Raw genomic sequence first — 27,612 nt, 5'->3', positions numbered from 1 at the left:
GCGTGAAGATGACAGCGTGTAATTATGCTGGCCGCACGACAAGTGGGATCATTTGGTGACGTCTTCATGCCCACCACAGGTCCTTGGCGGATTTTCTTCAATCAAGACGGTAGAGGACGGCCTCTTCGCGCTCAAGTGGATGAGGTGAGTATATATATATATATATTTTTTTAACTCTAGATTAACCCTCTGAGCACCTGATTGTGAGTCTCAGATGCCGCGATCAGCAGTGAACACGGCATCTGAGGGGTTAAATGACGGGGGGCAGCGTGATTGCCATTCCCCGTCGGTGCGCCCTTCTCCATACAATAAAAAGTAATTTGAATAAAATTTCTTGACAAAGTTTGGAGAAGGTGCTGAACTGAATATTCCAAAACTTCGCTCATCTCTATACATGACCATACTGTGGAACCAGCAGGAGACACGTAGCTACAAGGGCTGGAAGGAGCTGCACCAGCGGGATGGGGTCTGATGGGACCCAAGAAGACACCAGCATCTAAGGGGTACATGGTAGGTGGGCTCACAGATTTTTCATGGGGCCTTCAGAAGACTGTTGTAAGAGAGGAAAGAGTCGAGGAGCAGTCCCATGTGTGATTCCTTGGAACATGTGATGAGGTCATGCACCAGTTTTATTAGGGTACACAGGTCATACATAGATCATACCATCAGGTCACAATTATGGTTTGTCATGATAAGTCATTTTCATTAGAAAGCCAAGATCTCCCATGACGACTTCTGCTTCTTCTTGTACTTGGGCCTCAGCAGATGAGGTGCTCGGCGCTAACAGTGTGGGCTTCTCTGAGGAACCTTGAGGAATGTTGTCAGCAGGGAGGGTGGCAGCGTGAGACAAATTATATCCACTGGAACAACGGTGCAAGTGATAAACGAATGAGGACCACGGCTGTGACTACAGCATCTGCCGGGGCTTACATGTTGTTCAGCTCCACCAATGTCTGGTCTAGCGTCTGCTGAATGTTCAGCTTTTCTTCCTTAGCTGATGAGAAGGTTTCTGGAGGAACAAACAAGATGACAATGACCAAAGCCACCAACTACAACACCTTCATGCAGCAGTCCTTGATGTGTTACTCACATTCACCTTACAACACCCCAAAGCCTTCCATGATCATGTGTATATTCCCACCATCAAATCCCACGGTCCCATGAACTGTCACCCACGGGTTCAGGGTATGTGCACATAAAGGATGCATCTACCTGCTTGTACCAGGACATACCCGCAGGAGGATCCCGAGCGGCATCTGTGGCTCCTGGACTTCAGAATAAGGAGTTTCCAGCAGAGAAAGATGAGAGCAGCCATAGAGATAAAGGAGGAGACTGGAGCTTTAGAAAGACAGAAGAAGATCCAGCAGTTGGCTGGAGGACATCATGTCTAAAAGATGGGGTTTAGAAGGAGAAAATGCAACCTACGGACAGGTGAACTCAAGAGTGGACATACTATATGCATCCCCTCAGGGGCCCAGGAAATTGGAAAGCTACAGTGGGCACATGCTTTGCAGGACCTGCCCCTGTACAGGACCTGCCCCCCTGTGACCCATCCATCACTATGATCACCTATATGTACTATACATACTACACCAGTGTACAGGACCTGCCCCTCTGTGACCCATCCATCACTATGATCACCTATATGTACTATACATACTACACCAGTGTACAGGACCTGCCCCCCTGTGACCCATCCAGCACTATGATCACCTATATGTACTATACATACTACACCAGTGTACAGGACCTGCCCCTCTGTGACCCATCCATCACTATGATCACCTATATGTACTATACATACTACACCAGTGTACAGGACCTGCCCCTCTGTGACCCATCCATCACTATGATCACCTATATGTACTATACATACTACACCAGTGTACAGGACCTGCCTCTCTGTGACCCATCCATCACTATGATCACCTATATGTACTATATATACTACACCAGTGTACAGGACCTGCCCCCTTGTGACCCATCCATCACTATGATCACCTATATGTACCATACATACTACACCAGTGTACAGGATCTGCCCCCCTGTGACCCATCCATCACTATGATCACCTATATGTACCATACATACTACACCAGTGTACAGGACCTGCCCCTCTGTGACCCATCCATCACTATGATCACCTATATGTACTATACATACTACACCAGTGTACAGGACCTGCCCCTCTGTGACCCATCCAGCACTATGATCACCTATATGTACTATACATACTACACCAGTGTACAGGACCTGCCCCCCTGTGACCCATCCATCACTATGATCACCTATATGTACTATACATACTACACCAGTGTACAGGACCTGCCTCTCTGTGACCCATCCATCACTATGATCACCTATATGTACCATACATACTACACCAGTGTACAGGACCTGCCCCTCTGTGACCCATCCAGCACTATGATCACCTATATGTACTATACATACTACACCAGTGTACAGGACCTGCCCCTCTGTGACCCATCCATCACTATGATCACCTATATGTACCATACTTACTACACCAGTGTACAGGACCTGCCCCTCTGTGACCCATCCATCACTATGATCACCTATATGTACCATACTTACTACACCAGTGTACAGGACCTGCCCCTCTGTGACCCATCCATCACTATGATCACCTATATGTACCATACATACTACACCAGTGTACAGGACCTGCCCCTCCGTGACCCATCCAGCACTATGATCACCTATATGTACTATACATACTACACCAGTGTACAGGAGCTGCTCCTCTGTGACCCATCCATCACTATGATCACCTATATGTACTATACATACTACACCAGTGTACAGGACCTGCCCCCCTGTGACCCATCCAGCACTATGATCACCTATATGTACTAAACATACTACACCAGTGTACAGGACCTGCCCCTCTGTGACCCATCCATCACTATGATCACCTATATGTACCATACATACTACACCAGTGTACAGGACCTGCCCCTCCGGGACCCATCCAGCACTATGATCACCTATATGTACTATACATACTACACCAGTGTACAGGACCTGCCCCCCTGTGACCCATCCATCACTATGATCACCTATATGTACTATACATACTACACCAGTGTACAGGACCTGCCCCTCTGTGACCCATCCATCACTATGATCACCTATATGTACTGTACATACTACACCAGTGTACAGGACCTGCCCCCCTGTGACCCATCCAGCACTATGATCACCTATATGTACTATACATACTACACCAGTGTACAGGACCTGCCCCTCTGTGACCCATCCAGCACTATGATCACCATTATGTACTATACATACTACACCAGTGTACAGGACCTGCCCCTCTGTGACCCATCCATCACTATGATCACCTATATGTACCATACATACTACACCAGTGTACAGGACCTGCCCCCCTGTGACCCATCCATCACTATGATCACCTATATGTACTATACATACTACACCAGTGTACAGGACCTGCCCCTCTGTGACCCATCCATCACTATGATCACCTATATGTACCATACATACTACACCAGTGTACAGGAGCTGCTCCTCTGTGACCCATCCATCACTATGATCACCTATATGTACCATACATACTACACCAGTGTACAGGACCTGCCCCTCTGTGACCCATCCATCACTATGATCACCTATATGTACCATACATACTACACCAGTGAACAGGACCTGCCCCCCTGTGACCCATCCAGCACTATGATCACCTATATGTACTATACATACTACACCAGTGTACAGGACCTGCCCCTCTGTGACCCATCCATCACTATGATAACCTATATATACTAAACATACTACACAAGTGTACAGGACCTGCCCCCTGTGACCCATCCAGCACTATGATCACCTATATGTACTATACATACTACACCAGTGTACAGGACCTGCCCCTCTGTGACCCATCCATCACTATGATCACCTATATGTACCATACATACTACACCAGTGTACAGGACCTGCTCCTCTGTGACCCATCCATCACTATGATCACCTATATGTACCATACATACTACACCAGTGTACAGGACCTGCCCCCCTGTGACCCATCCATCACTATGATCACCTATATGTACTATACATACTACACCAGTGTACAGGTCCTGCCCCTCTGTGACCCATCCATCACTATGATCACCTATATGTACTATACATACTACACCAGTGTACAGGAGCTGCTCCTCTGTGACCCATCCATCACTATGATCACCTATATGTACTATACATACTACACCAGTGTACAGGTCCTGCCCCTCTGTGACCCATCCATCACTATGATCACCTATATGTACTATACATACTACACCAGTGTACAGGACCTGCCCCTCTGTGACCCATCCATCACTATGATCACCTATATGTACCATACATACTACACCAGTGTACAGGACCTGCCCCCCTGTGACCCATCCATCACTATGATCACCTATATGTACTATACATACTACACCAGTGTACAGGACCTTCCCCTCTGTGACCCATCCATCACTATGATCACCTATATGTACTATACATACTACACCAGTGTACAGGACCTCCCCACTGTGACCCATCCATCACTATGATCAACTATATGTACCATACATACTACACCAGTGTACAGGACCTGCCCCCCTGTGACCCATCCAGCACTATGATCACCTATATGTACTATACATACTACACCAGTGTACAGGACCTGCCCCCTGTGACCCATCCAGCACTATGATCACCTATATGTACCATACATACTACACCAGTGTACAGGACCTGCCCCTCTGTGACCCATCCATCACTATGATCACCTATATGTACTATACATACTATACCAGTGTACAGGACCTGCCCCTCTGTGACCCATCCATCACTATGATCACCTATATGTACATTACATACTACACCAGTGTACAGGACCTGCCCCGTGACCCATCCAGCACTATGATCACCTATATGTACTATACATACTACACCAGTGTACAGGACCTGCCCCCCTGTGACCCATCCATCACTATGATCACCTATATGTACTATACATACTACACCAGTGTACAGGACCTGCCCCTCTGTGACCCATCCATCACTATGATCACCTATATGTACCATACTTACTACACCAGTGTACAGGACCTGCCCCTCTGTGACCCATCCATCACTATGATTACCTATATGTACTATACATACTACACCAATGTACAGGACCTGCCCCTCTGTGACCCATCCATCACTATGATCACCTATATGTACTATACATACTACACCAGTGTACAGGACCTGCCCCTCTGTGACCCATCCATCACTATGATCACCTATATGTACTATACATACTACACCAGTGTACAGGACCTGCCCCTCTGTGACCCATCCATCACAGTGATCACCTATATGTACTATACATACTACACCAGTGAACAGGACCTGCCCCCCTGTGACCCATCCAGCACTATGATCACCTATATGTACTATACATACTACACCAGTGTACAGGACCTGCCCCTCTGTGACCCATCCATCACAGTGATCACCTATATGTACTATACATACTACACCAGTGTACAGGACCTGCCCCCCTGTGACCCATCCATCACTATGATCACCTATATGTACTATACATACTACACCAGTGTACAGGACCTGCCCCTCTGTGACCCATCCATCACTATGATCACCTATATGTACTATACATACTACACCAGTGTACAGGACCTGCCCCTCTGTGACCCATCCAGCACTATGATCACCTATATGTACCATACATACTACACCAGTGTACAGGACCTGCCCCTCTGTGACCCATCCATCACTATGATCACCTATATGTACTATACATACTACACCAGTGTACAGGACCTGCCCCTCTGTGACCCAACCATCACTATGATCACCTATATGTACCATACATACTACACCAGTGTACAGGACCTGCCCCTCTGTGACCCATCCATCACTATGATCACCTATATGTACTATACATACTACACCAGTGTACAGGACCTGCCCCTCTGTGACCCAACCATCACTATGATCACCTATATGTACTATACATACTACACCAGTGTACAGGACCTGCCCTCTGTGACCCATCCAGCACTATGATCACCTATATGTACTATACTTACTACATCAGTGTACAGGACCTGCCCTCTGTGACCCATCCATCACTATGATCACCTATATGTACTATACACACTACACCAGTGTACAGGACCTGCCCCCTGTGACCCATCCATCACTATGATCACCTATATGTACTATATATACTACACCAGTGTACAGGACCTGCCCCCCTGTGACCCATCCATCACTATGATCACCTATATGTACTATATATACTACACCAGTGTACAGGACCTGCCCCTCTGTGACCCAACCATCACTATGATCACCTATATGTACTATACATACTACACCAGTGTACAGGACCTGCCCTCTGTGACCCATCCAGCACTATGATCACCTATATGTACTATACTTACTACATCAGTGTACAGGACCTGCCCTCTGTGACCCATCCATCACTATGATCACCTATATGTACTATACACACTACACCAGTGTACAGGACCTGCCCCCTGTGACCCATCCATCACTATGATCACCTATATGTACTATACATACTACACCAGTGTACAGGACCTGCCCCCCTGTGACCCATCCATCACTATGATCACCTATATGTACCATACATACTACACCAGTGTACAGGACCTGCCCCCCTGTGACCCATCCAGCACTATGATCACCTATATGTACTATACTTACTACATCAGTGTACAGGACCTGCCCTCTGTGACCCATCCATCACTATGATCACCTATATGTACTATACTTACTACATCAGTGTACAGGACCTGCCCTCTGTGACCCATCCATCACTATGATCACCTATATGTACTATACACACTACACCAGTGTACAGGACCTGCCCCCTGTGACCCATCCATCACTATGATCACCTATATGTACTATACATACTACACCAGTGTACAGGACCTGCCCCCCTGTGACCCATCCATCACTATGATCACCTATATGTACCATACATACTACACCAGTGTACAGGACCTTCCCCTCTGTGACCCATCCATCACTATGATCACCTATATGTACTATACATACTACACCAGTGTACAGGACCTGCCCCCTGTGACCCATCCATCACTATGATCACCTATATGTACCATACATACTACACCAGTGAACAGGACCTGCCCCCCTGTGACCCATCCAGCACTATGATCACCTATATGTACTATACATACTACACCAGTGTACAGGACTTGCCCCCTGTGACCCATCCAGCACTATGATCACCTATATGTACTATACATACTACACCAGTGTACAGGACCTGCCCCCCTGTGACCCATCCATCACTATGATCACCTATATGTACTATACATACTACACCAGTGTACAGGACCTGCCCCTCTGTGACCCATCCATCACTATGATCACCTATATGTACTATACATACTACACCAGTGTACAGGACCTGCCCCCCTGTGACCCATCCATCACTATTATCACCTATATGTACTATACATACTACACCAGTGAACAGGACTTGCCCCCCTGTGACCCATCCATCACTATGATCACCTATATGTACTATACATACTACACCAGTGTACAGGACCTGCCCCTCTGTGACCCATCCATCACTATGATCACCTATATGTACCATACATACTACACCAGTGTACAGGACCTGCCCCTCTGTGACCCATCCATCACTATGATCACCTATATGTACTATACATACTACACCAGTGTACAGGACCTGCCCCCCTGTGACCCATCCATCACTATGATCACCTATATGTACTATACATACTACACCAGTGTACAGGACCTGCCCCTCTGTGACCCATCCATCACTATGATCACCTATATGTACCATACATACAACACCAGTGTACAGGACCTGCCCCTCTGTGACCCATCCATCACTATGATCACCTATATGTACTATACATACTACACCAGTGTACAGGACCTGCCCCCCTGTGACCCATCCATCACTATGATCACCTATATGTACTATACATACTACACCAGTGTACAGGACCTGCCCCTCTGTGACCCATCCATCACTATGATCACCTATATGTACCATACATACTACACCAGTGTACAGGACCTGCCCCTCTGTGACCCATCCAGCACTATGATCACCTATATGTACTATACATACTACACCAGTGTACAGGACCTGCCCCTCTGTGACCCATCCAGCACTATGATCACCTATATGTACTATACATACTACACCAGTGTACAGGACCTGCCCCTCTGTGACCCATCCATCACTATGATCACCTATATGTACTATACATACTACACCAGTGTACAGGACCTGCCCCTCTGTGACCCATCCAGCACTATGATCACCTATATGTACCATACATACTACACCAGTGAACAGGACCTGCCCCCCTGTGACCCATCCAGCACTATGATCACCTATATGTACCATACATACTACACCAGTGTACAGGACCTGCCCCCCTGTGACCCATCCAGCACTATGATCACCTATATGTACTATACATACTACACCAGTGTACAGTACCTGCCCCTCTGTGACCCATCCATCACTATGATCACCTATATGTACTATACATACTACACCAGTGTACAGGAGCTGCTCCTCTGTGACCCATCCATCACTATGATCACCTATATGTACTATACATACTACACCAGTGTACAGGACCTGCCCCCCTGTGACCCATCCAGCACTATGATCACCTATATGTACTATACATACTACACCAGTGTACAGGACCTGCCCCTTGTGACCCATCCATCACTATGATCACCTATATGTACCATACATACTACACCAGTGTACAGGACCTGCCCCTCTGTGACCCATCCATCACTATGATCACCTATATGTACCATACATACTACACCAGTGTACAGGACCTGCCCCCCTGTGACCCATCCAGCACTATGATCACCTATATGTACTATACATACTACACCAGTGTACAGTACCTGCCCCTCTGTGACCCATCCATCACTATGATCACCTATATGTACTATACATACTACACCAGTGTACAGTACCTGCCCCTCTGTGACCCATCCATCACTATGATCACCTATATGTACTATACACACTACACCAGTGTACAGGACCTGCCCCTCTGTGACCCATCCATCACTATGATCACCTATATGTACTATACATACTACACCAGTGTACAGGACCTGCCCCTCTGTGACCCATCCATCACTATGATCACCTATATGTACTATACATACTACACCAGTGTACAGGACCTGCCCCTCTGTGACCCATCCATCACTATGATCACCTATATGTACTATACATACTACACCAGTGTACAGGACCTGCCCCCCTGTGACCCATCCAGCACTATGATCACCTATATGTACTATACATACTACACCAGTGTACAGGACCTGCCCCTCTGTGACCCATCCAGCACTATGATCACCTATATGTACTATACATACTACACCAGTGTACAGGACCTGCCCCCCTGTGACCCATCCATCACTATGATCACCTATATGTACTATACATACTACACCAGTGTACAGGACCTGCCCCTCTGTGACCAATCCATCACTATGATCACCTATATGTACTATACATACTACACCAGTGTACAGGACCTGCCCCCCTGTGACCCATCCATCACTATGATCACCTATATGTACCATACATACTACACCAGTGTACAGGACCTGCCCCTCTGTGACCCATCCAGCACTATGATCACCTATATGTACTATACATACTACACCAGTGTACAGGACCTGCCCCCCTGTGACCCATCCAGCACTATGATCACCTATATGTACTATACATACTACACCAGTGTACAGGACCTGCCCCTCTGTGACCCATCCATCACTATGATCACCTATATGTACTATACATACTACACCAGTGTACAGGACCTGCCCCTCTGTGACCCAACCATCACTATGATCACCTCTATGTACCATACATACTACACCAGTGTACAGGACCTGCCCCCTGTGACCCATCCATCACTATGATCACCTATATGTACTATACATACTACACCAGTGAACAGGACCTGCCCCCTGTGACCCATCCATCACTATGATCACCTATATGTACTATACATACTACACCAGTGAACAGGACCTGCCCCCTGTGACCCATCCATCACTATGATCACCTATATGTACTATACATACTACACCAGTGTACAGGACCTGCCCCTCTGTGACCCATCCATCACTATGATCACCTATATGTACCATACATACTACACCAGTGTACAGGACCTGCCCCTCTGTGACCCATCCATCACTATGATCACCTATATGTACTATACATACTACACCAGTGTACAGGACCTGCCCCTCTGTGACCCATCCAACACTATGATAACCTATATGTACTATACATACTACACCAGTGTACAGGACCTGCCCCTCTGTGACCCATCCATCACTATGATCACCTATATGTACTATACATACTACACCAGTGTACAGGACCTGCCCCCCTGTGACCCATCCATCACTATGATCACCTATATGTACTATACATACTTCACCAGTGTACAGGACCTGCCCCTCTGTGACCCATCCATCACTATGATCATCTATATGTACTATACGTACTACACCAGTGTACAGGACCTGCCCCTCTGTGACCCATCCATCACTATGATCACCTATATGTACTATACACACTACACCAGTGTACAGGACCTGCCCCTCTGTGACCCATCCATCACTATGATCACCTATATGTACTATACATACTACACCAGTGTACAGGACCTGCCCCCTGTGACCCATCCAGCACTATGATCACCTATATGTACTATACATACTACACCAGTGTACAGGACCTGCCCCTCTGTGACCCATCCATCACTATGATCACCTATATGTACTATACATACTACACCAGTGTACAGGACCTGCCCCTCTGTGACCCATCCATCACTATGACCACCTATATGTACTATACATACTACACCAGTGTACAGGACCTGCCCCTCTGTGACCCATCCAGCACTATGATCACCTATATGTACCATACATACTACACCAGTGTACAGGACCTGCCCCCCTGTGACCCATCCATCACTATGATCACCTATATGTACCATACTTACTACACCAGTGTACAGGACCTGCCCCTCTGTGACTTATCCATCACTATGATCACCTATATGTACCATACATACTACACCAGTGAACAGGAGCTGCTCCTCTGTGACCCATCCAGCACTATGATCACCTATATGTACTATACATACTACACCAGTGTACAGGACCTGCCCCTCTGTGACCCATCCATCACTATGATCACCTATATGTACTATACATACTACACCAGTGAACAGGAGCTGCTCCTCTGTGACCCATCCATCACTATGACCACCTATATGTACTGTACATACTACACCGGTGTACAGGACCTTCCTCTAAGTGACCCATCCAGCACTATGGTCACCTATATGTACCATACATACTACACCAGTGTACAGGACCTGCCCCTCTGTGACCCATCCATCACTATGATCACCTATATGTACCATACATACTACACCAGTGTACAGGACCTGCCCTCCTGTGACCCATCCATTACTATGATCACCTATATGTACCATACATACTACACCAGTGTACAGGACCTGCCCCCCTGTGACCCATCCATCACTATGATCACCTATATGTACTATACATACTACACCAGTGTACAGGACCTGCCCCTCTGTGACCCATCCATCACTATGATCACCTATATGTACTATACATACTACACCAGTGTACAGGACCTGCCCTCCTGTGACCCATCCATTACTATGATCACCTATATGTACCATACATACTACACCAGTGTACAGGACCTGCCCCCCTGTGACCCATCCATCACTATGATCATCTATATGTACTATACATACTACACCAGTGTACAGGACCTGCCCCTCTGTGACCCATCCATCACTATGATCACCTATATGTACCATACTTACTACACCAGTGTACAGGACCTGCCCCTCTGTGACCCATCCATCACTATGATCACCTATATGTACTATACATACAACACCAGTGTACAGGACCTGCCCCTCTGTGACCCATCCATCACTATGATCACCTATATGTACTATACACACTACACCAGTGTACAGGACCTGCCCCTCTGTGACCCATCCATCACTATGATCACCTATATGAACTATACATACTACACCAGTGTACAGGACCTGCCCCCCTGTGACCCATCCAGCACTATGATCACCTATATGTACTATACATACTACACCAGTGTACAGGACCTGCCCCTCTGTGACCCATCCATCACTATGATCACCTATATGTACTATACATACTACACCAGTGTACAGGACCTGCCCCTCTGTGACCCATCCATCACTATGACCACCTATATGTACTATACATACTACACCAGTGTACAGGACCTGCCCCTCTGTGACCCATCCAGCACTATGATCACCTATATGTACCATACATACTACACCAGTGTACAGGACCTGCCCCCCTGTGACCCATCCATCACTATGATCACCTATATGTACCATACATACTACACCAGTGTACAGGACCTGCCCCTCTGTGACCTATCCATCACTATGATCACCTATATGTACCATACATACTACACCAGTGAACAGGAGCTGCCCCTCTGTGACCCATCCAGCACTATGATCACCTATATGTACTATACATACTACACCAGTGTACAGGACCTGCCCCCCTGTGACCCATCCATCACTATGATCACCTATATGTACTATACATACTACACCAGTGAACAGGACCTGCCCCTCTGTGACCCATCCATCACTATGATCACCTATATGTACTATACATACTACACCAGTGTACAGGACCTGCCCCTAGTGACCCATTCAGCACTATGATCACCTATATGTACCATACATACTACACCAGTGTACAGGACCTGCCCCTCTTTGACCATCCAACACTATGATCACCTATATGTACCATACATACTACACCAGTGTACAGGACCTGCCCCTCTGTGACCCATCCATCACTATGATCACCTATATGTACCATACATACTACACCAGTGTACAGGACCTGCCCCCTGTGACCCATCCATCACTATGATCACCTATATGTACTATACATACTACACCAGTGTACAGGACCTGCCCCTCTGTGACCCATCCATCACTATGATCATCTATATGTACTATACGTACTACACCAGTGTACAGGACCTGCCCCTCTGTGACCCATCCATCACTATGATCACCTATATGTACCATACTTACTACACCAGTGTACAGGACCTGCCCCCCTGTGACCCATCCATCACTATGATCACCTATATGTACTATACACACTACACCAGTGTACAGGACCTGCCCCTCTGTGACCCATCCATCACTATGATCACCTATATGTACTATACATACTACACCAGTGTACAGGACCTGCCCCTCTGTGACCCATCCAGCACTATGATCACCTATATGTACTATACATACTACACCAGTGTACAGGACCTGCCCCTCTGTGACCCATCCATCACTATGATCACCTATATGTACTATACATACTACACCAGTGTACAGGACCTGCCCCTCTGTGACCCATCCATCACTATGACCACCTATATGTACTATACATACTACACCAGTGTACAGGACCTGCCCCTCTGTGACCCATCCAGCACTATGATCACCTATATGTACCATACATACTACACCAGTGTACAGGACCTGCCCCCCTGTGACCCATCCATCACTATGATCACCTATATGTACCATACTTACTACACCAGTGTACAGGACCTGCCCCTCTGTGACCTATCCATCACTATGATCACCTATATGTACTATACATACTACACCAGTGAACAGGAGCTGCTCCTCTGTGACCCATCCATCACTATGATCACCTATATGTACTATACATACTACACCAGTGAACAGGAGCTGCTCCTCTGTGACCCATCCATCACTATGACCACCTATATGTACTGTACATACTACACCGGTGTACAGGACCTTCCTCTAAGTGACCCATCCAGCACTATGGTCACCTATATGTACTATACATACTACACCAGTGTACAGGACCTGCCCCTCTGTGACCCATCCATCACTATGATCACCTATATGTACTATACATACTACACCAGTGTACAGGACCTGCCCTCTGTGACCCATCCATCACTATGATCACCTATATGTACCATACATACTACACCAGTGTACAGGACCTGCCCCTCTGTGACCCATCCATCACTATGATCACCTATATGTACTATACATACTACACCAGTGTACAGGACCTGCCCCTCTGTGACCCATCCAGCACTATGATCACCTATATGTACTATACATACTACACCAGTGTACAGGACCTGCCCCTCTGTGACCCATCCATCACTATGATCACCTATATGTACTATACATACTACACCAGTGTACAGGACCTGCCCCCTGTGACCCATTCAGCACTATGATCACCTATATGTACTATACATACTACACCAGTGTACAGGACCTGCCCCCCTGTGACCCATCCATCACTATGATCACCTATATGTACCATACATACTACACCAGTGTACAGGACCTGCCCCTCTGTGACCCATCCATCACTATGATCACCTATATGTACCATACATACTACACCAGTGTACAGGACCTGCCCCGTGACCCATCCAGCACTATGATCACCTATATGTACTATACATACTACACCAGTGTACAGGACCTGCCCCCCTGTGACCCATCCATCACTATGATCACCTATATGTACTATACATACTACACCAGTGTACAGGACCTGCCCCTCTGTGACCCATCCATCACTATGATCACCTATATGTACTATACATACTACACCAGTGTACAGGACCTGCCCCTCTGTGACCCATCCATCACTATGATCACCTATATGTACTATACATACTACACCAGTGTACAGGACCTGCCCCTCTGTGACCCATCCATCACTATGATCACCTATATGTACTATACATACTACACCAGTGTACAGGACCTGCCCCCTGTGACCCATCCATCACTATGATCACCTATATGTACCATACATACTACACCAGTGTACAGGACCTGCCCCTCTGTGACCCATCCATCACTATGATCACCTATATGTACTATACATACTACACCAGTGTACAGGACCTGCCCCTCTGTGACCCATCCATCACTATGATCACCTATATGTACTATACATACTACACCAGTGTACAGGACCTGCCCCTCCGTGACCCATCCATCACTATGATCACCTATATGTACCATACATACTACACCAGTGTACAGGACCTGCACCTCTGTGACCCATCCATCACTATGATCACCTATATGTACTATACATACTACACCAGTGAACAGGACCTGCCCCCTGTGACCCATCCATCACTATGATCACCTATATGTACTATACATACTACACCAGTGTACAGGACCTGCCCCTCTGTGACCCATCCAGCACTATGATCACCTATATGTACTATACATACTACACCAGTGTACAGGACCTGCCCTCTAAGTGACCCATCCATCACTATGATCATCTATATGTACCATACATACTACACCAGTGTACAGGACCTTCTTCTAAGTGACCCATATATCACGGTCTCTGGACTAGAGAACTATGTAAAGTAATAATAAAAGAAGACGAGTGGGAGCTATATGAGGTGTAAACAGCTCGGGAGCTCGTTACCCAACACCCTGAAGTGGAAAGCCGGACTGATATTGTTTTATGCTATGGAGTAGTCCTACAAAGTCTTACTAACTGAACTAACCAGCCCTCATGGAGGTTATGAATTAACTGGTCAACTAATGCCTACTATTGAGACTTTATCATTGTTTTCTCCGATATAAACCGGCACGAAGAGCCTGGCTAATAGAACTGATTAACCACAAGTTGCTACGGATGTTATGAACTAACTCTCTAACAAATGTTATTAACTAAGAGTCTGCCACTGTTTATTTTCTTGGCTCTATAATTCTGTAGCTTGGTCATGAAATGAACTGTATGGGTATGCTTTAGGAGGGAGAACGAAATCTGGTGGATTATGGTTATATGAATTAGTAGAGGCCACAAAATACGTTGGACGTATTGTTGTTTAATGGGTCTGTAAGCTGATGCTCCCTCGCTATTGATTTAGCTAGTGACAATGTGGATTGTTATGTAAGGCGGGGGGAGGAGGTGCGTAAGGGGTAGGTAGTAAGAAAGTTCAGAGATGGCTAGACAGGGAGTTGGGAAAAAGGGCATAATACCTCAATCTCCCCAATGATAAAAAAAAATCAGAAAAATCAAGACAGTTACTCCTGACCAATATGCGAGGACAGATTAGTCCGTCAAAAAAGAAAAAAAGAGGATGGGTCTCTAGTACAAGAGGGAGAGTCTATTATAGAGGGATGTGTTGGCCTGAAAACATTAGAGGAGGGTTTCCAGTCTGGGGAGAGCGATGGAAGAAATTGCCGCAACAAAGGAGGAGCGGGGTTCCAGCCTGCAGGACATATTTCAAGAAATAAAAAAATGCAATTTGGCAATTCAGGATCTCTCTCTCCAGACTGGAAATATTAGGGAATCTGTGGGGCTCCTCAGAGCTGATGTCCAAAAATATATAGAAAGGTTGATAGAAATCGAGAAAAGGACGTCTGTCTCTGAGGACCTCCTGCAGACAATGGTTAAAGAAAAAAACTCCCTAAAAGAGGAAAATAGGGAATTAAAAAATAGAGTATTGGAAAATAGGACTAGAAGGTCCAATCTGAGGTGTCTTGAAATCCCTGAGGGTGGGGAGGGGCAAGACCTATGCGCCTTTTTACAATCATGGCTCATTGAACAATTGGGCCAGGATATCTCAGATTATAAAAATTTTGTGGAACGGGCCTATAGGATACCATCTAAGCCACCGGTATCCGGAATGAGATCGAGACCCATACTCTTTAGTTTGCTATCGATCAGGGATAAGGAGGAGATATTGCGTAGATCAAGGAAAAAGGGGAAATTAGAATATTTGGACGCAACAGAAACGATGAAGGAAAGAAGCTGCTTTATTGAGGTGAAAAATTTTTTGCGTTCGAATAATGTCAAATACTCGATGATGTTCCCGGCTAAACTTAGAATTGAGTGGAAAAGTAAAAACTGGGTTTTCGATAAAGCAGATGCGGTACAAAGTTGGATTAAAGAAAATATTAGGAGTTGAGGGGCAACTGGGCTGGGGGCTGGCGGGAGGAGGAAATGCTAAGAGAGAGAACCAGGAGAGAATTAACCTGGCTCATTCAGGAGGGAATGGGGGAGGGTATTTGCTGTGTTGTTGTTTTTTTATTTATTTTTTTCTTCTTTCCTGCCTTCTCTCCTCCTCTGGGAATCTAGCTACGTCAGAAGATCGGGTGGACAACTACATAGGTCTTTATGAGAATAATCTCTTGGAATATTAGGGGGTTGAGCAGGGGAGTAAAGAGGGTGGCGGTGATGCAATACACAGATTTTTACCTGCTATAATTTGCTTACAAGAGACACATGTGAGAAGCGAAACGATAAAGGGGTTGTCTAGACCATGGATACAGCACTCTTTTCACTCAGTCTATTCATCATAGGCAAGAGGTGATATTGATATTAAAATAAGGGAAATAGTTAAAGACCAGGAGGGCCGATACGTTCTGATTGATTGTTTTCTGGAAGGCAGACCGTGGATAATAGCCAATGTATATATACCACCACCCTTCAAAATAGAAGTCCTTTTAAAAATGTATGACTTCGTGCTTAAGGTAGGAGAAAAAACACTTTTAGTTATGGGGGGCTTTAATAATATTATGGATAGTAAAATAGATAGATGTAGGGTTGGTAAGGTTCAAAATGTCTGCACGGGTTCTAAATTAAAAAATATCACGGAAGAAATGGGCTGGATAGATGTCTGGAGGGTAATACATCCTAAATTAAAAAAATACTCATGCTTTTCAAAGACACATAGGAGTTTATCACGGATTGACTTAGTTTTCACAAACAACACAGGTGTATTGGAAATTGAAGGGGTTAAATATGGTCAACGTGGGATCTCGGACCATAACCCAATTATTATAAATATAAAAACACAAACTTAACGAGGATGCACATAAATATAGGGTGGATAATTGTAATGGGGATACACGATAAGATTTTAAAAGAGATAGGGGAATGACCGATGATTCAGCCTCAGCTAATATAGTTTGGGAGGCTGCGAAGGCCTATATGAGAGGTTTTTATAAAGAACACGGCAATAAACAAGAAAGGGATAAGGGAAAAAATAACTAAATGAGGATAAATATATTAAAAATCCTACAGAAAGTAATTATGAGGTCTGGATAGAGAAAGTATTAAAACTGGAAGATGAGCGACTTTTAATGGCAGAACAACAGAAAGAAAATTACGTGACGGATAAATAAGAACCCGGGATAAATAAGAACCCGGTGCTAACAGCAGAGCAAAGTGAGAAACTAGAGGCCCCCTTAAATGCCTGGAAATGGACAAAATATTATCTAGCATCACGAAAAATAAATCCCCAGGAATAGACGGTATCCCGTTTGAAGTCTATGCTCAATATAAAGAAATACTAATCCCGAGACTATTGACAATGTCGAGCGATTCGAGAAAGATAGGGAAATTGCCAGACTGAGAGAGGCATTCATTACATTGATTCTAAAACCGGGGAAAGACCCAACCCTTCCGGACTCATATCGTCTGATATTACATTGGATGCCTCAAAGGCCTTTGATACTGTAGAATGGCCTTTTTTGATGGCAACACTGAAGAAGATGGGGTTTGGAGATAAATTTATATCCTGGGTAAATCTGTTATATACGGAAATTTCAGCAAAAGTGATACTGAATGGGGAATATTTAGATAATGTTCATATCGGTAGGGGGGTTAGACAGGGATGCCCCCTCTCCCCCCTGCTCTTTGCTATAGCTATGGAGCCGTTAGCGGATATGATCAGGCAAGATGCAGCAATTGAGGGTTTCAGGTTTGGTGAACACCAGGAAAATATTTCTTTATATGCGGATGACATTATGCTGTTTGTCGGCTCACATAGATCTTTGACCAATACGGTGAATATTCTGGGCTTAGGATAAATTGGTCTAAGTCAGCATGCGTCCCGATTGATCCTCTGAACGACTTTATTCCAGGTCCACTGGAAATTATGAAGATTAATGAACCAGTCAAATATTTAGGTATTCAAATAACCCCGAATCCCAAGGATTATATCCAATTGAACGTGACCCCAAAGATAAAAGAAATAAAGAAAAAGATAGAGGTACGGAAAAGATTGTACGTCTCGATGGCAGGTCGTATCTCCTTGGTGACAATGTGCCTGCTACCATCCCTGAACTACGTCCTATGGAATTCACCGATAATAATCCCCCAAAAATATTTAAAATAATAACTAGCCTATTAATGGACTTGATCTGGCGAGGTAAAAAACCAAGGATAAAAGCACAAATATTGTGTAGTCACGAGAGGGAGGGCGGACTATCAGTTCCAGATGTGGAACTTTATTTTATTTCCGGCCAAATAAAAAACATGATAATGTGGAGTAATACGCAAAGATATAAGTCTATGATCGCAGGAATAAATAAAAGACTAGAGAAATGTAACAAGATAGCGCTCTGAGCTGATGGACACGGTTTGGAGACAGGCGAGGAAACTGTGGGACCAGGTGGGACTCCACGCAGACGCCATACTGTGGGGTGAGATCCATCTCACTGATTGAGGCGAATTGAGCAGACAGCTTGGTGGAAACATGGAGTCTATAAACTGGGCCAGATATGGAAGCAAGGCGACATAATAACATATGAAGACCTTAAAGAGGAGTAAAAATTGGGTAATTTAGAAGTGAGATTCTTCTATCTACAGTTAAAATGTGCATTACGAAGGTTGGTAGGGAAAACGACACAAATAGAGACTTTTCCGCAGCCGCTGCTCAATATATCTAGATTAACGGCAGTGTCAAAAATATATGAATGTTTGTTACATCAAAAGACTAAGGGAAGAGCAATTTCTAGCCTGAGTGCTGGGACCCCGGGCGGTGGGGAGTGAGAGAATGAAGGGAGGAATTATAGAAGTTTCTTTTATTTTTATTTTTTGCAGCAAATAAAGAAAATGGGGGGAGGGGTGGGGTTATATATGTATCTGTAATCTTAAAGTTGTTACAATGTTTTATATGATGCAAGAAAATATATAATAAAGATTATAAAAAAAAATAAGAGCTGCAGGTTGTGCCTTTCAAAGAGGATGTGTGAGCTTTCATTTTTCTGCCACTTACCGGTAATACCCGATAAACACCAAGTGAAATCCGGCCGCACGCGGTTATACATGCGGACAATGGAGCTCGGGATCAGGGATTATTCTGGATTGCAGTGGCCTGACACACTTTTTCCTGTACAGTAGGTATTGTGCCCCTATAGTCCAGAATAATCTCCATTCCCTCGCTCCATTGTTTGTATGTATAACCTCATACGGACAGATATTACTTGGTGTTTGTCATGCTAGCTTTATGGATGTGCTAGTCTAAGTTTGCTTGCACTTAATACATGATACAAAGAAATTAGATAAAATGAATATTTATTACTATGTTCCACTTTTTATTTTATTTCCTGAACATGATTATGAGGACGGACTTTTTAGCTAAGCTGCTGTTGATCGAAGCCCCATGGGCCGTCGACAATAATCTGGAGGGGACTCATTGACTTCTATGGGAGACTTTTCTAGGTGTGCTCTGTGTCCTCTCTCTCTATATGTATATATATACACAGAGGTGTTATCTGTCATTGTAATGGTGCCTATTGATAATGAGATGATTGCTTTAAAGTGATCCGTACAGCCCAGAAAGTGATGCCTATGACGCGTTTATTTTAATTGCTTTTGAACCTTTTTGTGAACTGGAAAATACAACCTAACACCGGGCACTGCCAGACCCAACCTCCACCCGGGCACTGCCAGACCCGACCTCCACCCGGGCACTGCCAGACCCAACCTCCACCCGGGCACTGCCAGACCCAACCTCCACCCAGGCACTGCCAGACCCGACCTCCACCCGGGCACTGCCAGACCCGACCTCCACCCGGGCACTGCCAGACCCAACCTCCACCCGGGCACTGTCAGACCCAACCTCCACCCGGGCACTGCCAGACCCGACCTCCACCCGGGCACTGCCAGACCCGACCTCCACCCGGGCACTGCCAGACCCAACCTCCACCCAGGCACTGCCAGACCCGACCTCCACCCGGGCACTGCCAGACCCGACCTCCACCCGGGCACTGCCAGACCCAACCTCCACCCGGGCACTGCCAGACCCAACCTCCACCCAGGCACTGTCAGACCCAACCTCCACCCGGGCACTGTCAGACCCAACCTCCACCCGGGCACTGCCAGACCCAACCTCCACCCGGGCACTGCCAGACCCAACCTCCACCCGGGCACTGCCAGACCCAACCTCCACCCGGGCACTGCCAGACCCAACCTCCACCCGGGCACTGCCAGACCCAACCTCCACCCGGGCACTGCCAGACCCAACCTCCACCTGGGCACTGCCAGACTAAACCTCCACCCGGGCACTGCCAGACCCAACCTCCACCCGGGCACTGCCAGGCCCAACCTCCACCCGGGCACTGCCAGACCCAACCTCCACCTGGGCACTGCCAGACCCAATCTCCACCCGGGCATTGCCAGACCCAACCTCCACCCGGGCACTGCCAGATATGACCTCCACCCAGGCACTGCGAGACCCAACCTCCACCCGGGCACTGCGAGACCCGACCTCCACCCGGGCACTGCGAGACCCGACCTTCACCCGGGCACTGCGAGACCCGACCTTCACCCGGGCACTGCGAGACCCGACCTTCACCCGGGCACTGCGAGACCCGACCTCCACCCGGGCACTGCGAGACCCAACCTCCACCCAGGTACTGCGAGACCCAACCTCCACCCGGGCACTGCGAGACCCGACCTCCACCCGGGCACCGCGAGACCCAGCCCCTAACTGGCCATTGTGAGACCCAATGGGTATTGTGATACTAGACCTCCACCTGTGCATTGTGAGAACCAGTCTCCAAATGGTCTTCATCCAGGCATTGTGAGACCTGACCCCTAACCTGGTCATTTTTAGACTTGGACCCTACCTGGCTATTGGGAGACCCAGCCTCAACCTGGACACTGAGAGCCAACCTCTGGCCATTGTGAGACCCAGTGTCCATCTTTGTATTTCGAGACCTAGGTATTGTTGTGAAACCCAACCTTCACCTGGGGATTATGAGACAAGGTCTCCATCTAGGCATTGTGAGACCCCTATGTAGACATTTTGAGACCCAACCTCCACTCTACCTGGGCATTCTCAGACCCAGTCTTCTCTTGGATGAGTTTGAGGTCTTCACAGCCTGACAATTGAATGCTTATCCTTATCCTGTAATTACCATCATAAAAATTCTGTATCTGAGTCTGTGATCTATATGGGAAGAGACTGTAGAAGAGATCCTTTTGGTGTGAGAGAAATATGGAGACATGAAAGAATGAGAGAGATGGAAAGTAGAGAAGAAGCACTTTATTCAGCAATGATGTAACCGCACAAGCCAACGATCAGGACCAGCAGAAGCCTCATCCTCCAGGTATCTGCACTCATCTCTCCAGCCGCCATTCACACAAAACACCATAAAAACACCTGGAAAGTGAAGCACACGACCCATCTATAGATATATGTACATGACAGAAGAGGCGGGGGGTGGCGACACCTCCATGTCTGACATTCAGTTCAGTGACCACAGAAGATAGGGCAGCAGCTGAGAGACAGCAATAGTTAAGAGAGGATGAGAAGGCGAGCATGGAGGGTGATCCAGGACAATGACCGTGTGCATCTGCATAGAGGACCAGTCTGAAGAATCTCTGGAGATGACAGGTGATGAGGTGCATGACAGAGACAGGCCGCAGGAGAGCAGTGACATGATCGGCAGATGGACAGAGCAGTACAGCTGGTGGAAGTCAGGACTCAGAGAGAGGTAATGTCATTAAGGGCATTATCCAGTTCCTCACTGATGGCCTTAAACTTCATCTTCTGAGAATAGACCTCATCTATAGAGTAGTGGGAGAACAGAAGGCACAGAGCAGAGAGTCAGACCGGAGCATAACACAGTAGAAAATATAGGGAAAGGAGGCAGGGGTCAGGCAAAAGCAAGACAAAGTTTCCATAATCAAAAGCAAAACCCAGCTCACCGGTCCTGGACTCCAGATCCAGTACTCAATGCACGCACAGATACCGTCCTGCTTCAACGTGCTTACATATCCAAAAAATGATTAGTCCGGCATGATTAAAACTTCTCTTTATTAGTACATATTAAAGGGCTTGTCCAAGTTATTTTTATTTCTGACCTATCTGATCAGCTGGTTGACGAGAACCTGCGCGCTGTGCCAGTGCAGCCATTCCATCATTGCTTACCTGCTTGCCATCAACAGTGCCATGTAATTACAAGCCGTGATCACTACAGAGCCAACCATAGAAGTGATCACTACAGAGCCGTCAATAGAAGTGATCACTAGAGAGCCAACCATAGAAGTGATCACTACAGAGCCGTCAATAGAAGTGATCACTAGAGAGCCAACCATAGAAGTGATCACTAGAGAGCCGTCCATAGAAGTGATCACGTGGTGGGCTCCCCAGGATACAGTGAAGTCACGTGGTGGGCTCCCCAGGATACAGTGAAGTCACGTGGTGGGCTCCCCAGGATACAGTGAAGTCACGTGGTGGGGTCCCCAGGATACAGTGAAGTCACGTGGTGGGGTCCCCAGGATACAGTGAAGTCACGTGGTGGGGTCCCCAGGATACAGTGAAGCCACGTGGTGGGCTCCCCAGGATACAGTGAAGTCACGTGGTGGGCTCCCCAGGATACAGGGAAGTCACGTGGTGGACTCCCCAGGATACAGGGAAGTCACGTGGTGGACTCCCCAGGATACAGTGAAGTCACGTGGTGGACTCCCCAGGATAAAGGGAAGTCACGTGGTGGACTCCCCAGGATACAGTGAAGTCACGTGGTGGACTCCCCAGGATACAGTGTAGTCACGTGGTGGGCTCCCCAGGACACAGTGAAGTCACGTGGTGGGCTCCCCAGGATACAGTGAAGTCACGTGGTGGGCTCCCCAGGATACAGTGAAGTCACGTGGTGGGCTCCCCAGGATACAGTGAAGTCACGTGGTGGGCTCCCCAGGATACAGTGAAGTCACGTGGTGGGCTCCCCAGGATACAGTGAAGTCACGTGGTGGGCTCCCCAGGACACAGTGAAGTCACGTGGTGGGCTCCCCAGGATACAGTGAAGTCACGTGGTGGGCTCCCCAGGATACAGTGAAGTCACGTGGTGGACTCCCCAGGATACAGTGAAGTCACGTGGTGGGCTCCCCAGGACACAGTGAAGTCACGTGGTGGGCTCCCCAGGATACAGTGAAGTCACGTGGTGGACTCCCCAGGATACAGTGAAGTCACGTGGTGGGCTCCCCAGGATACAGTGAAGTCACGTGGTGGGCTCCCCAGGATACAGTGAAGTCACGTGGTGGGCTCCCCAGGACACAGTGAAGTCACGTGGTGGGCTCCCCAGGATACAGTGAAGTCACGTGGTGGGCTCCCCAGGATACAGTGAAGTCACGTGGTGGACTCCCCAGGATACAGTGAAGTCACATGGTGGGCTCCCCAGGATACAGTGAAGTCACGTGGTGGACTCCCCAGGATACAGTGAAGTCACGTGGTGGACTCCCCAGGATACAGTGAAGTCACGTGGTGGGCTCCCCAGGATACAGTGAAGTCACGTGGTGGACTCCCCAGGATACAGTGAAGTCACGTGGTGGGCTCCCCAGGATACAGTGAAGTCACGTGGTGGGCTCCCCAGGATACAGTGAAGTCACGTGGTGGACTCCCCAGGATACAGTGAAGTCACGTGGTGGGCTCCCCAGGATACAGTGAAGTCACGTGGTGGGCTCCCCAGGATACAGTGAAGTCACGTGGTGGGCTCCCCAGGACACAGTGAAGTCACGTGGTGGGCTCCCCAGGATACAGTGAAGTCACGTGGTGGGCTCCCCAGGATACAGTGAAGTCACGTGGTGGACTCCCCAGGATACAGTGAAGTCACATGGTGGGCTCCCCAGGATACAGTGAAGTCACGTGGTGGACTCCCCAGGATACAGTGAAGTCACGTGGTGGACTCCCCAGGATACAGTGAAGTCACGTGGTGGACTCCCCAGGATACAGTGAAGTCACGTGGTGGACTCCCCAGGATACAGTGAAGTCACGTGGTGGACTCCCCAGGATACAGTGTAGTCACGTGGTGGGCTCCCCAGGATACAGTGAAGTCACGTGGTGGACTCCCCAGGATACAGTGAAGTCACGTGGAGGGCTCCCCAGGATACAGTGAAGTCACGTGGTCGGCTCCCCAGGATACAGTGAAGTCACGTGGTGGACTCCCCAGGATACAGTGTAGGCACGTGGTGGGCTCCCCAGGATACAGTGAAGTCACGTGGTGGGCTCCCCAGGATACAGTGAAGTCACGTGGTGGGCTCCCCAGGATACAGTGAAGTCACGTGGTGGACTCCCCAGGATACAGTGAAGTCACGTGGTGGGCTCCGCAGGATACAGTGAAGTCACGTGGTGGGCTCCGCAGGATACAGTGAAGTCACGTGGTGGGCTCCCCAGGATACAGTGAAGTCACGTGGTGGGCTCCCCAGGATACAGTGAAGTCACGTGGTGGGCTTCCCAGGATACAGTGAAGTCACGTGGTGGACTCCCCAGGATACAGGGAAGTCACATGGTGGACTCCCCAGGATACAGGGAAGTCAAGTGGTGGACTCCCCAGGATACAGGGAAGTCACGTGGTGGACTCCCCAGGATACAGTGAAGTCACGTGGTGAGCTCCCCAGGATACAGTGAAGTCACGTGGTGGACTCCCCAGGATACAGTGAAGTCACGTGGTGGGCTCCCCAGGATACAGTAAAGTCACGTGGTGGGCTCCCCAGGATACAGTGAAGTCACGTGGTGGACTCCCCAGGATACAGTGAAGTCACGTGGTGGACTCCCCAGGATACAGTGTAGCCACGTGGTGGGCTCCCCAGGATACAGTGAAGTCACGTGGTGAGCTCCCCAGGATACAGTGAAGTCACGTGGTGGACTCCCCAGGATACAGTGAAGTCACGTGGAGGGCTCCCCAGGATACAGTGAAGTCTCGTGGTGGGCTCCCCAGGATACAGTGAAGTCACGTGGTGGACTCCCCAGGATACAGTGAAGTCACGTGGTGAGCTCCCCAGGATACAGTGAAGTCACGTGGTGAGCTCCCCAGGATACAGTGAAGTCACGTGTTGAGCTCCCCAGGATACAGTGAAGTCACGTGGTGGACTCCCCAGGATACAGTGAAGTCAAGTGGTGGACTCCCCAGGATACAGTGAAGTCACGTGGTGAGCTCCCCAGGATACAGTGAAGTCACGTGGTGGACTCCCCAGGATACAGTGAAGTCAAGTGGTGGACTCCCCAGGATACAGTGAAGTCACATGGTGGACTCCCCAGGATACAGTGAAGTCACGTGGTGGACTCCCCAGGATACAGTGAAGTCACGTGGTGGACTCCCCAGGATACAGTGAAGTCACGTGGTGGACTCCCCAGGATACAGTGAAGTCACGTGGTGAGCTCCCCAGGATACAGCGAAGTCACGTGGTGGGCTCCGCAGGATACAGTGAAGTCACGTGGTGGACTCCCCAGGATACAGTGAAGTCACATGGTGGACTCCCCAGGATACAGTGAAGTCACGTGGTGGACTCCCCAGGATACAGTGAAGTCACGTGGTGGACTCCCCAGGATACAGTGAAGTCACGTGGTGAGCTCCCCAGGATACAGTGAAGTCACGAACGAGGAAAGCGACTCTAAACAGTGTTCAGACAATGAGCTCCAGCAATGTCATTGCACTGTACAGCAGGGACTTGTAGTCCCACAACATAAGTGCCCAGCAGTCAGACTGCAGACAGGGCAGCACTTTTATTCACTCCCTTTGCAGAGCAGGGGGAGGGGAAGGGCAGTTTTTGTCGACACAATACTCAGAGATTGTTGTTACGCGCCCCCACAGCTCTGCAACTGCATGTCAACAGAGGGCCAGAGCAGGACTAGGGAAATAAGGAAATAGAATCGTTTTGCCTAAAACTTGCTTACCTTATGTCTATGCTGCGGACCCTCAGATTTACAGAGCGTTATTATTTTTTACATAACTCAGACAACCCCTTTAAGTGATAAAAGTGGTGGAGACTCCAAAGATGGATTTTCTATGTGTACTAATAAAGGAGAAGTTTTATTCATGCTGGACAACCCAGTAGAGACAACCCAGCAGACAGCCCAGCAGAGACAACCCAGCAAGGATATTCCAGTTGAGATAACCCATAAAGTACAACCTAGCAAAGACAATTTAACAAGAACATCATTCGTAGGACAACACAGCAAGAACAACCCAACAATGACGGTCCAACAAAGACAACCCATCACAGACAACCCAGTAAACACAACCTTTCAAGGAGATTCTAGTCATGGGCATAGCTATAGGGGGTGCAGA

General features: G+C 47.7%; 1 protein-coding gene and 1 long non-coding RNA gene across 6 annotated transcripts in view; both read right to left on the bottom strand.

The window, feature by feature from the left end:
* Positions 1-585: 585 nt before the first annotated feature.
* Positions 586-27,612, bottom strand: part of TPM2 (tropomyosin 2) — a 64,633-nt gene continuing 37,606 nt past the window's right edge. For 3 of the 5 annotated variants that reach the window (XM_040420681.1, XM_040420679.1, XM_040420677.1), the window contains one exon: positions 22,573-23,116. In XM_040420681.1, coding sequence (XP_040276615.1) covers positions 23,034-23,116 — 83 coding nt within the window. In that variant the 3' untranslated portion in view covers positions 22,573-23,033. Of the gene's footprint in view, positions 1,010-22,572; positions 23,117-27,612 lie in introns of those variants that run through there. The other 2 variants (XM_040420680.1, XM_040420678.1) reach the window with 1 other exon arrangement.
* LOC120991944 lies at positions 11,188-11,894 on the bottom strand. The gene is made up of 3 exons (XR_005776876.1): positions 11,700-11,894; positions 11,484-11,555; positions 11,188-11,411 (listed from the first exon to the last, which is right to left on the bottom strand). It is a non-coding gene; the product is annotated as an uncharacterized LOC120991944 (long non-coding RNA).

Source organism: Bufo bufo, chromosome 2, assembly GCF_905171765.1.
Source record: "Bufo bufo chromosome 2, aBufBuf1.1, whole genome shotgun sequence".
NCBI lineage: Eukaryota > Metazoa > Chordata > Amphibia > Anura > Bufonidae > Bufo > Bufo bufo.
The sequence above is the reverse complement of the archived record's forward strand: the minus strand, read 5'-3'. Positions and strand labels throughout refer to the sequence as shown.